The 12,440-nt window shown below is 44.4% G+C and overlaps 1 protein-coding gene across 3 annotated transcripts in view; it reads left to right on the top strand.

Annotated features, from left to right (window-relative positions):
- acads (acyl-CoA dehydrogenase short chain) overlaps nt 1–12,440 on the top strand; it is a 177,312-nt gene that overhangs the window by 24,316 nt on the left and 140,556 nt on the right. For 2 of the 3 annotated variants that reach the window (XM_041202812.1, XM_041202814.1), the window contains 3 exons: nt 2,087–2,236; nt 9,117–9,228; nt 11,885–12,036. In XM_041202812.1, coding sequence (XP_041058746.1) covers nt 2,087–2,236; nt 9,117–9,228; nt 11,885–12,036 — 414 coding nt within the window. The remainder of the gene's footprint in view (nt 1–2,086; nt 2,237–9,116; nt 9,229–11,884; nt 12,037–12,440) is intronic. The other variant, XM_041202813.1, reaches the window with a different exon arrangement.

Raw genomic sequence — 12,440 nt, 5'->3', positions numbered from 1 at the left:
GCCCAACCCTGAACGTTGTCCAGGTCTTGCTGGATTTTGGCGTGGATTGCTTCAGTATCTGAGGAGTTGCGAATGCTGCTGAGCATTGTGCAATCATCAGCGAACATCCTCACTTATGATGGAAGGAAGGTCACTGATGAAGCAGCTGAAGATGGTTGGGCCTAGGACACTACCTGGATGAACTCCTGCAGTAATGTCCTGGGACTGAGATGATTGACCTCCCACAACCATCTTCCTTTGTGCTAGGTCTGATTCCAATGGGTGGAGAGTTTTCTGCCTGATTCCCATTGACTTCAATTTTGCTAGGGATCCTTGATGCCACACTCGGTCAAATGCTGCCTTAATGTCAAGGTCAGTCACTCTCGCCTCACCTCTGGAGTTCAGCTCTTTTGTCCATGTTTGGGCCAAGGCTGTAATGAGGTCAGAAGCCAAGTGGCCCTGGCGGAACCTAAACTGAGCTTCAGCAATTAGGTTATTTGTGAGCACTGCTTGATAGCACTGTCGACAACCCCTTCCATCATTTTGCTAATGAGTAAACTGATAGGGTGGTAGTGGTCAGGTTGGATTTGACCTTCATATAACCTTAATTCCAAAATGTATTTCTTCATATTTTTCTATATTGAGCAATATCTGCTGGCCTGCTTGTGTTTTCTTGCAGTCTTTCATAATCCTCATTACACTTTGCCATTCTCCTCGTTTAGTGTCAGAGTAATCCTTTCCTCTTCATCTGAGAAGATTAGATAGAATTAGTGGATGTCTCAAGGCGTTACCAATTGTCAGGTGAAGCACATATAGGAGTGTTAGGGCATCTAATGCACCGCAAAAACCACTGATCCATGATTTGCAAATAAATCAAATTGCCTTCACACTACAAGATGTTTTGGGCTTTCAGTTGATGTCCAGGAAAACTGTTCCATGTACATTTTATTTTATTTTTTTAATCAGCCATGTAACATGAGATCAGTGTTCCTATACAATTTATCAGGCATTACTTGGTGTAATGCTTCAATCTTTATAATCAGCCTATCCTCTGCCTCATCATGAGCAATGCTCCAGGAGACCCACTGGTTCATTACATGAGTACTAATATGAATAAAAGGGTTGCCACATGAATCATGGAGTTGTATTTGGCAGAGGGCAGCCAGCCTGACAGCTTTCTACAGCTGGATTTTGTAGGAACCAGCAGTTAACTGCTCCTTTTTACTAATGTGTTTAAAAACTGGGTCTGTCAGGTAGTGCTGATGCTTTCTGAAATATCGCTTAATTAAAGAACTGCCCAATTATCTTCATATTTTGTTTTTCAAAGTACTATATAGAATTGTTTCCATTTAAAATTGCCAAAGCTGGCATACTATTTTTAATGAAAAAAAAGTCCTGCCACCCATCAGGTTTCCTTTAAGCCTTTTCCAAGTACTGCTACTTGGAAGTAAGAAGGCAGTGTTGTGGACAACGGATCATGATTGAAGAGCAGTAGTGTGGGAGAGTTTTATTTGAATATTTTTAGGGATCCTGGAAGAGTCTATGCAGAACTTTCCCCCTGGATATTAGAGGAGTGGTGTAGAGTTGTGACTGGGCAGCCTGTACGCCTGTGAAAGGGGCATATGTGATTACTTTTTCTAATTCTGTGGTCTCCCGCATTGCAATGTACCTGCACTTCAAAAAAGGGGAGATGTTTAGATTCTCTCTTGTTGGGAATGGCCATTGGCCAGCACTTGTGTAGCAGGAATGTTACTTGCCACTTATCAGCCTAAGCTTGAATGTCATCCAGATCTTGCTACATATGGACACAGACTGCTTCAGTATTTGAGGAGTTACAAATGGTGCTGAACATTGCGCAATCATCAGCCCACACCCTCACTTCTGACCTTGTATTAGAAGGAAAGTCATTAATGAAGCAGCTGAAGGTGGTTGGGCCTAGGACCTGAGGAACTCCTGTAGCAATGCCCTGAAGTCATGAAAAGTGCCATATAAATGCCATTTCTAATCAGAGAAGTGATAAAGTCAATTTTGTTGGTTACCACTATTATGAGTTGTATTCAAGTTTTGAGTGTGTTGTGATATTGCAACCTTAATTATGTTTTGTTAGGTAAAGAAAATGGGAGAGCTCGGGCTCATGGCAATGGATGTGCCTGAAAAATTTGGTGGAGCAGGATTGGATTATTTGGCATATGCCATTGCCTTAGAGGAAATAAGCCGGGGCTGTGCTTCATCTGGTGTCATCATGAGTGTAAATAATGTAAGTCAACAATGCGGAATAAATGTTTCCCATTTCCACTGGCTGAATATTCTTAAGTGAATTAATTCTTCAATTTTTTTCAGGATTTTATTAATAATTCTAAATTTTTTTTAGATTTAGTGGTTGATTTACCAGACTAAGTGTGATGTGAATTCCTCCATCCCATCCAGAACTACATTAGACAATTTAGCAGTTGTTGAGATGTTCAGTTACACAATCCTTGATTTACTAGTATTGATACATTTGATGTTTAAAATGCCTTTTGTATTTTGGAAGAAATTATTGGTACTTTTACCCTTTTGTGTATGAAGATATTTTAATGAGGATTTTGCACAAGTAAATATTATGGCCCAGGGTCATATTGTTTGATCGTATATACACACACATACAGTTGTTGTGAGACAATCAAAGGTTCCTCAGCTCTAGCTCTAGTTTTCTCTTAAATATGTTGACTGTTGTCAGGGTATAGTTAAAATGAACAGCATCAGCTGATAGTAACTTGCTCAAATTCTCATGTGTGAACGTCGGTGATGCCTTTCAGAAAACTGTTCATTTGCAGAGCATCACACCAGAGCCAAATCTCGTAATCAGGAGTGGCTGCTGTGTATACAGCAGCAACTTGCAAAGGCTTCATGTGCTTGGCCTAAATAGCCAAGCGGCTATGGTACTGGGTTTGTAACCCCAAGATCAAGAGTTCAAATCTCACAATGACAAACTATGAAACAATGTAACTTCATCTGAAACAGATGGAAACGGGTTTGTACTCAGAAGAGTTGCAAAGGCTTCATTAGCAGTACCTCCCCATACCATGGCTTCTACCACCTAGAAGGATAAGGGCAATAATTGCTTGGGAACGTTACCTCCAAGCTCCCCTTCAAGTCACACATTACCCTGACTTAGACATATATTGTCACTCCTTCACCATTGTTGCATCAAAATTCTGGAATTCCCACCCAACAGCACTGAGAACCTTCACCTCACTGCAAGTGGTTTGTGAAGGTAGCTCCCTATCAGAATGGCAACTAGCGATGGACAATAAATGCTGGCCTTGCTAAAGATGCCCATGTCTCCAGATGAATTTTTAAAAATCATGGCTTCTTTTCTTTCTTTGTTCTCTTGCTCTTTTCCTGCTTCATAACCTGGAACTCTAACTCAGCACAGATAGGTGAATGAACTTTAGGGGCTAGGAATTGGCATACCTGGGTATTTGAATGCGGGATCACAATTCGCAACCTGCCCACACCAGTCCAAGTGAGGTGGACAGCATGTGTAATTGGAGCACCAATCTCATTTCCATGATAGTAGCGTGGCCCAGAGCGGATCCTATGCTGCATTCCTCTTTGTAGTGCTCCTGGTCGCATCCGTTCATTACAGGGGGCTGACTAGTATTGTGAGCAAACTATGTGCTCCAGGCAGCCTTCCCTTTTCAAAGGTGCAGTCCCTATAAGGAGAAACTGCACTAATGCACTGAAGGCTGGTGGCTAATCATTTTGAAAAACTCAGGATCAAGGGAACTGTCGTACCATGCAAAGAAAAGGGTCCCCACTTCAATGACACCACCCTGGAGTCACTGGGGAGACTAATGAAGGCCAGGAGAGACACCATGAACAGAATCTTACTGCATTAGTTTTTTCTCAGACACCAGGATCATTTTCAGGTCACAAATATGATTGGTGGAGTAGTGGCCCGTCCCTGTTGCTCCTTACCAGTGCAAACCAATTAAGAGTCCACCTCTAGACTTCCCGACCAGTTAGAAAGAGTGGGTGGGATGATGGCATTTTGTCAGAGGAAGGATTCCTAATTAAGGGGACCACAGCACATTCCAGAGGATCTCACCAGCACTTGTATTTTTCAGGCTGTAGCACCCTCAGGAATGGTGAGGAGAGCTAGGAAGGCCGCCCCTGAGTCTCCTACTTAACTGGAGGCCCAGCTGAGGGACTGCAGTGACGTAAGCTCTCAAAGGAAGAAGAATGAGGGCAGCCTTTCCAACCAAACAGGCATGGATGGAAGTGGCTAAGGAATTGTGTGGTCCCTCCAACCTGGAGACAGCACACCAAGAGAATCCCGGACCTCAGGAGGGCATAACAGCTGAGTGACATAACATTGCCAGGTGCCAAGCCCCATACTCAGGCTTGCACCAAATTTTCCTGCGTGACCTCAGGCAATGCCCCTTGAAGCTCCACATAATCATCTTTCTGCAGGCACATCTCATGCCCATCTGAGTTGCCAAAAGTCACACTCACCCTCAGCCTATTGACCTCTTTCAGCATATCTCAGAGCCACCATACACAGGAGTTGTCCTTAACTCTTCTGAACAAAAGTTATCCCTACCAGTCCCACCTCCCTGCTTTCTCTGCTTTCAGCATTCAACTTGGAACATCGGAGATACAGATTGTGGAAGGCAGGGGATCGGGGTGCGCCTTCAGTGACAGGCCTTTATCAGCCACTGGCAATGGGTCCACTGGGAAAGAAGTCTTGCACCATGAGGATACAGATGACAGTAGCAACCTACCATGAGAGCCCGAGCCTCATGAGGTACTGGTGCTCATACATGTCTGGTTATTTGGTCCTCAGGCTTTGTGTTGGGATCTCACCTTCCTGCACCTATATCTCAGTAGCCATCCATACTATGCTGCGGAGTAAGATATGGCTACATAGAAGGCAGCTGATGCTGTTGGTGTTGCTGCAGCTGGAGCATGTTGTTGTATACCCTCAGCAGTTTGGGGTGGTATAACTGCATAAGCTGTTCCCATGTGGCTCTGAATGCTGGCAGCAGGGAAATGGAACTGAATGTGGGTGAAGTACTGGTCAGGCAGTTGGCACTCACCTGTCAAGCAATGATGGCATTCTCTGACAGAAGAACTGCAGTGCAAGGCAGCCTCTCAGCTTGACCTTTTCTGCAGCTCTTCAGTGCAACTGATCAAAACCTTCACAGCTTACCAGTTTCACTGAGAAAGTCTCTCCCACTTTGCTTTCACCTCCTAACTGCTAGGTTGGGAAGTGATTGGGGAACTGCTCCCCTTTTAAGAAAGAGGGATTCCCCTGGGAAAATTTCTCTTAATTGTCTCCTTAATGACTTCAATTGCCTTCTGGCCTGAGTTGCTGGGGTTCCCAACTTCTTCACCCACCTGCTCCTGGAAAAGATGACAGGAAGCAGGAACACGTTGGGATAGCTTTCCAATGACATTTTTCCAGTTTTCCTGCCCTCCCCACTCCCCGCATCCAGACCCTCAGAAAAGAATGGGGGTGGGTGTCAGGGATGGATAATGCCTAGAGTTTCGCTCCAAGGACATGGCAGCAGTGCAGAAAAAAGTTTAATGCCCTCACTCACATGGTCAATGTGAGCAAATGCATCTGCACATCACATTTCGGATGCACCACACTAGCTACCTCTCACACTGATCAATACACCCCCATTACTCACCCAGCAGCACAACCTAGAACCCAAGACTCATGCCTAACATTCTTATGCTACACCTCACCCACACACACATTCCAGTCATACCAGCAAACTTGTCCACACCTTTGCAAACCCACAGATATTCAGCTTTGGTAGGCACATCACCCAAGTACAGTGAACATAGTCACTGACATTTGGCCTTCTTGCAGGGTAAGGTGGTCCACAATAGGACAGAGATCCAAAGGACCAGAACGTCTGCATACTCTCAGCACCCTCAAGAAGTGCTCCAAAGAACCATTGGGGCAGATGCCACAAGAGTCAGTGGCACCCAGTGCTGCCAAGGTCATTGAGTATGATGGTAAGTTGCTGCCTTATGCACTTTCTCCACTCACTCTTCACCCTCATACTGAAAGGTGCCATGAAATGGAAACAGCAGATAATGCAACTATACTTTCCACCTCATCCTTGCCCAGACCCTCCTTTTCTGACTTTGTGCTTTCAGAGTTTGGAACTGATGACTACTCAGCTTATAAAGGACCGTAAGGAAGGGGAAGTACAACCCCAGAAGAATGAATAGAAGGTACCGTCACTTGACCTTACATTTGCAACAACCAGCTTGTTACTGGCATTGTGTGAACTTGAGAGGTGAGTCTATGGTCATGATCAGCATGTGGTGAGTTATCAGGCACAAGTGAGCTGTAGGACACAGCTCATGTATGAAATCTCTGAAGGGTGAGCTTGCGTATGAGCTCTGTTGCAAGGGACTCAGATGTTGGGATGGAATACAGGAAAACACAGATGACAAGGCACACCAAGATACCTGATTCATTGGCAGGCCTGCCAGACAGCCTCACTGGCAAACAGCATGGAGGAGACGAGCTCCAACGTGGTGGTGGGCATCATTCAGAGCTTGGAGCTCATCTGTTTCATCGCAGAAGTGCTGAGAAACTTCGTGACAGCATTGCCAGATTGGCCCATGTCTCAGTTTCCAATGCAGCAAAGGTAGAGGCCTCCTGATATCTCACTGCTGCAGTGGAAACTCAGGCAACAATAACAACTTGAGGTCATGCACCCATGGCTGTTGGCATGCAGGATTACAGCTGGCATGCAGGCACAGGCTGCTGCCATCATGGGTGAGGATTTCAGTGCTGAACATGGCATGCAGGCTCTCACAGCAGTCTGAACACTAGCAGATTAGTGGATTGCTGAGATCTCATCCCATGGGTGGCAGTGGGTGTGTGAACCTGCTATCCTCTGTCCGGATGGCAGCATTTATGTTCCTTACAGTGCCACTCCACCAGTGCCCTGCTGTTGCCTGTCAACCAGCTAATACAGGGTGCTGTTGTCCATACTGAGGCGGTGTGGCCTGAAGCCGGGCCCTCAAGGCCCAGTGCTGTTCAAGAATGTCTGACAAGACCTTCAGCACTCTTTCCCATTGTAAGTCGGCTACTTTTCGCCAGCCAGGCTGCAGCCACTGGGGCAATACTGTAATACTGTGTAGGAGCACTAGGGCAGGCAGGGTCCTGGAAAGACAGGCACTAAGGGGGTGCACAAGAGTGATTTCTGTTTTTCTCATATTATTGATGTCTTGCTAGATAAGGTTGTTGAGTGAAAGTTTCTTGTTATTGGACTTTGTTGATTGATGTTGACCAGGGGGATGGGAGTCTGATATGAATGTATGGGTGGGGAATGATTGGTCCAAAATTAAAAAGGAAGCCTCCTTTCACTGAAGCAAAGCCATATAATATGGTCCCTTTTGCTGCATCCAGTCACATGTGACCGATATGGCCGCCTCTGTGCCTCTTCTTCCCTGCTGAAGAGACCTCTGGAGTCCAAGAGGTATTGCTTAAGATATGGAGGATGCGGCACACCGCCACAAACGTGGACACCCTCCTGATCCACACCCCCACCCCCATCGAGTGATCTAGGCAGCAGAACCATTGCTTTAGGTGACCGATGGTTTGCTTCTCAGTATTTCGGGTCATGGTCCCCTGACTTCACGCAGTTGGATGGTGGAAGGGGGTCATCAGCCACATGTTGAAGAGGTAGCTCTTGTTATCAAGCAGCCATCACCCTGTGCATCTTCGGGATAGGTAGACATGTGGATTAGCGCAGGATAAATAAATTATGTTTGCTGCCAGGATAGTGGGCATTCTTGGTGTGGTTGCACCAAGAGCTACTGCAGCAATTGCCCCTGTAAGATACTGGTCATTTCTCCCTTACTATGTGTAACAAATAGCTACAAATTGCTCCAGCAACGCAAAACTGTGTTTCCATAAATTTTGCCTTAGCAAAATCAGGTCAAAATACCACAGCTGCAGCTTGTTGAATCGTTCTTCAAATAGCCCCATGGCAGGGCCCATCTTGTCTCATGCTTGTTGTTTGGCTGACTGACAAATTATACCGTCCATTCAAAGTTTTTGGGTGCACACTGGATATACGCCATCCTTATTCTGTAACACCATGCAGCAAGTGGCCAGTGGCACATCACACACATGGAAACCTGTGATAGTGGCACTATAATTCTCAATGTCATGCCTTAAAATCTTCCTGATCTACATAGTTCAAAACTATACTAAATGGGCAATAAGCCACAGAATCATCAGAGGAGGTAGCAATAGGTCACTCTATTAATGAGAACTTATGGACTGGTATTGTGATCAACAAGACATTTTGTATTTTGATAAAAGCATTCCTGCTAAATGATATACTTGCACACTATGAATGTTTTATAGAAGTGTTGATATCAGTCTTTGATATATTTCTGAAGCTGTTTAAAAGGATTTTCATTTAGGCTTCCCCTGAGTGCATAGCTGTTTACGCCAGTAAGTAACAGAGCAATAGAGTCAGGAGGCCTAATTTCAAAACGCAGACTGCATTGAATCACAGAATCATTATGGCACAGAAGGAGGTCACTCGGCCTATCGTGTCTGTGCTGACTCTCTGTAGCAGCAATTTACCCAATGCCGCTCCCCCTGCCTTCTCCCTATGGCCCTGTACATTCATCCTTCCCTTTGTTAGCTGATTTAAGCTGGGAGACCAGGAGCCACATTGCAACGTAGCATGACAGGAAAGGTACTGCAATTGCCCTGAGCACTGCTGTGTTTGGAAGAGGGGAAAATAAGTTAGGGCTATAGCTTTTAAATACTTTGTGATCTCTGCTGGAAGTACATATGCGGACATCTGGTGAGGCTGTGATGTCTCCTGAATTTGAATAGCCCTGCTGACACTTAGGTAAGGTATCAAACCCCATGTCATCAAAGGAACCATATCCAAGGAAAGTATGGAGGCTCAATTTTGGGTTTATTTTTCTAGTTCCTAAGTTATTATAAAATTAGTAAATAAGTTAGCATGTGTCACTTGGATCCTGATTGATTGATATTTTGCCTCCTTGTATAATCCTGTGTTCAGACTTTCTCATGCTGTTAATTTATTTGTTAAAAATACAATAAATAATCAAATTTTCTCTTTCTTTTCCAGTCATTGTATTTGGGTCCAATTTTGAAATTCGGTTCAGAAGAACAGAAGCACAAGTGGATAACCCCGTTCACAGATGGAAATAAAATTGGCTGCTTTGGTCTGAGTGAACCAGGTAGGACACAATCTAAGCCTGAGCATTGATGCATGGAGACTATATATCAGGCTTGTCCAACTGGCAATCTAGCCTGCCAAGCCTCTCTATCCGGCCTGCCAAGCATTGCCCGAAGGCAGAACTGGAAAATGATGGACCTATTAGTTTGACTTCAGTTATAGGTAAGATGGCAGAAGAGGTCCTGAGAGATGCACTGTATGTCAACTTTGCAGAGAAGAGGTTAATAGAAACTTTCAACAGGGTTTCTCGAAAATAAAGTCACATCTCACCAATCTGATTTTTTTGAGGAAGTTACTAGGTTAGGTAACCAGGTTATCATTGTAAGCCTTAATTTTCAAAATGTTTTGACAAGGCAACATACAATAGGTTGCTTAATAAAGTGGAGCCATGTAGTCATCGATTAGTGGACAATTTTGGTTGGATTAGAAATGAATACATTCTCATAGAAAGTTGTTATTAATGGTTGGTGATTCTGTTTGGATATCAGTTACTGGTGGAGTCCTGCAATGATCGTTGCTAAAGCCATTGCTCTTCACCATATTTGACAATAACTTGCATGAAGACATTGGCAAAAAATTGCCCTCAAGTTCATAGATGATACAAAGGATTGAGTAGGTGTTAAGACCTCGGATGACAAAATTAGATAACAAACAGATCTAGATGCAATGGTGGAATAAGCCCATGTCCGGCAAATTTCACCACAGACATGCTCTTCACTGCACGGCAAATTCAAGAAAAATGCCACGAATAGCACCAGCCATTCTACATTTGTCAGCTGTGAAGGTTTACACAGTATCCTCCTGAAATTTGGCTGCCATTATAAATTTGTCACCATCCCCCACCTTCTCCACGATGGCATGCAAACCATGGGCCTCACCAACAGAACCACCACAGACACTATCTCAGTGAAAACTGGGGTCAAACAAGGCTGCACCAGCTCTCTTCTCCAATTTCTTCACTGTAATATTGCACCGCACCTCCAGAAGATGTCCCACAAGTGTGGAGGTAACCTACAGAACAGACAGGAAACTGTTTAACCTGTGCCGTCTTCAATCCAATACCAAAATTGCCCCAATCTCAGTCATTGAGCTTCAGTATACAGATGACGCTTGTACGTGCACTCACACAGAAACTGAGCTCCAGTTCATTGTTGACACCTTCTCCGAAGCATATGAGAAAATGGGCCTTTTATTAAACATTCAGAAAACTAAGGTCCTCTTCCAAGAAAGTCCCACAGCACAATGCCTCCCTCAGCCAATTAAGGTCAATGGTGAGATCCTGGAAATGTGGACCATTTTCCAGATCTTGGGCAGCCCTCATCTACAATAGTGTGTCTGGTTTTAGTCCCCTTGCATGGTGGAGTAATATAGAGGCCATGTAAAAGGTTCAGAGGAGTGTGACAGTTTAATGAGTCACCACAATACATTGTGTCTCCTGCCAATGCAAGATGGTGGTCTACGCATGCGCACTGAACTGCGCAAGCATGGAAATCTATTGACGCATTCTGCAGCACCAAGACTGCCAGTATAAGCCTATGCATGTGCAGACCTCTGCGCATACACAGTTAAGGGTGACATCAGAAGGATTGCGCATGTGCGAGTTTCAAAATTCGACGTTTGCTGCGGAGTGTGTAAGTAGCCATGGGATGTCCATAGAGAGTGTTGAGCAGTATTTGTGGGGGTTCTCATCTGCTCCTCCTCACCCTCATCCCTCCCTCCTATCACTGGGCAAACACTCGGAGAATCCCCTGTCAATGCTTGTTTATGTAATGCCTATTGTGATCAAGTGCATGCCGCCATATGCTTTCTCCAGGCTTTATGGATGGGAGACAATGTACAGTTTTCTCAGTGAATCCCAGCGATTTACTATCACTTCTTGTTCCACAGGCAACTCCGCAATTATTCCTTGCAAAAATACACTTTCTTCGAGCAAACTAGCCATATGAATTCTGACTACAAGCAGCTGTGTTTCATCTCTGCAAGCTGGTATCCATGACAGGGAGAGTGCAGTGTCTTGCCTTAAAACTGTGTCTTTCCATTATGTATGTTATAATTTAAATAACCCACAATGGATGAGTACAAATTAATACAGTTCCACATTTCTTTCCTAGTACCCGTTAAAAGGACGCCACCGCCCAGCTGTGATGATCTCAGCTTTGTTCCTGGCCGCTGCTTACTCTGGGTGCTCCAAATGATGTCACAGAGCAACACGTTCATACTGTGCATGCCCTGAGCATGCATGGTGTTGCCAGGAAACGCAGCCTCCACAGTAGGCTTAGACAGCTGTGTTTTTTACTCTAGTAAAAGCATAGATTTGGAGGAAATTTGATAGAGATCTTTAAAATAAGATCTACATTTTTAAAAGAAGATGATACCTAGAAGCTAAGCTAGTATCTTGCCCAAAAATAAATGGAATGTTATTTTTTTTTAATTGAGGATTATTAAAGAGAGACCAAGGACCACAGTGTGAGTGAACACTTAAGTTCAAAAAAATTAGGGAAAAAGGCTAATAAAGAAATGGAGATTCAGTGACACCAGGACTGATTCGGGTCTGGACACCTGTTCATGCATAGTAATGCTTACACATTGTTTTATGTATTTGAAAGTTATCTTGAGGTTGACACATTCTTTCAGTACTGTACCTCTGTACTTTTCAGGGAACGGAAGTGATGCCAGTGCAGCCTCCACCACTGCCAGACTAGATGGTGATCACTGGATTTTAAATGGTACAAAGGCTTGGATCACAAATGGCTGGGATGCTTCTGCTGCAGTTGTCTTTGCCACCACAGACAAATCACTCAAGCACAAGGTGACTGGAGGTGATGTGTACTAGCAGATTCTGCAGTGCTGAGGCTGTTTGGAAGTGGCAGTAATTCTAATGGTAGTGCTATTTAACGCAGTTATTACAATCCAAAAGATAAGTCTACTACTGGGTTTTACAAATGTCTCTAAAGAGCTTACATATAGATCTCTTCTCTCAAGTTCTCTGCCTGAAGGCAGGCCTTCCGACAATTATTCACCAAACCATGGCTAGGTGCTGTGATTTTTTTTTTGCTATAGGTAGAACGAGGAGGCAGGCTCTGAGTCTACCTCAGCCGGAACACGGATCAAACCCCAATCTGTTGGCGGTAATCTGATCCACACTCTGGCCATCTATCAACAGAATTAACCTGCCCCCCAGGTATGGAATCAGGTGAACAAAAGATTCAGGAA

The sequence above is a fragment of the Carcharodon carcharias genome, chromosome 13, assembly GCF_017639515.1.
Source record: "Carcharodon carcharias isolate sCarCar2 chromosome 13, sCarCar2.pri, whole genome shotgun sequence".
In the NCBI taxonomy this organism is placed as follows: domain Eukaryota; kingdom Metazoa; phylum Chordata; class Chondrichthyes; order Lamniformes; family Lamnidae; genus Carcharodon; species Carcharodon carcharias.
This window is presented reverse-complemented; position numbering and strand designations above follow the sequence as displayed.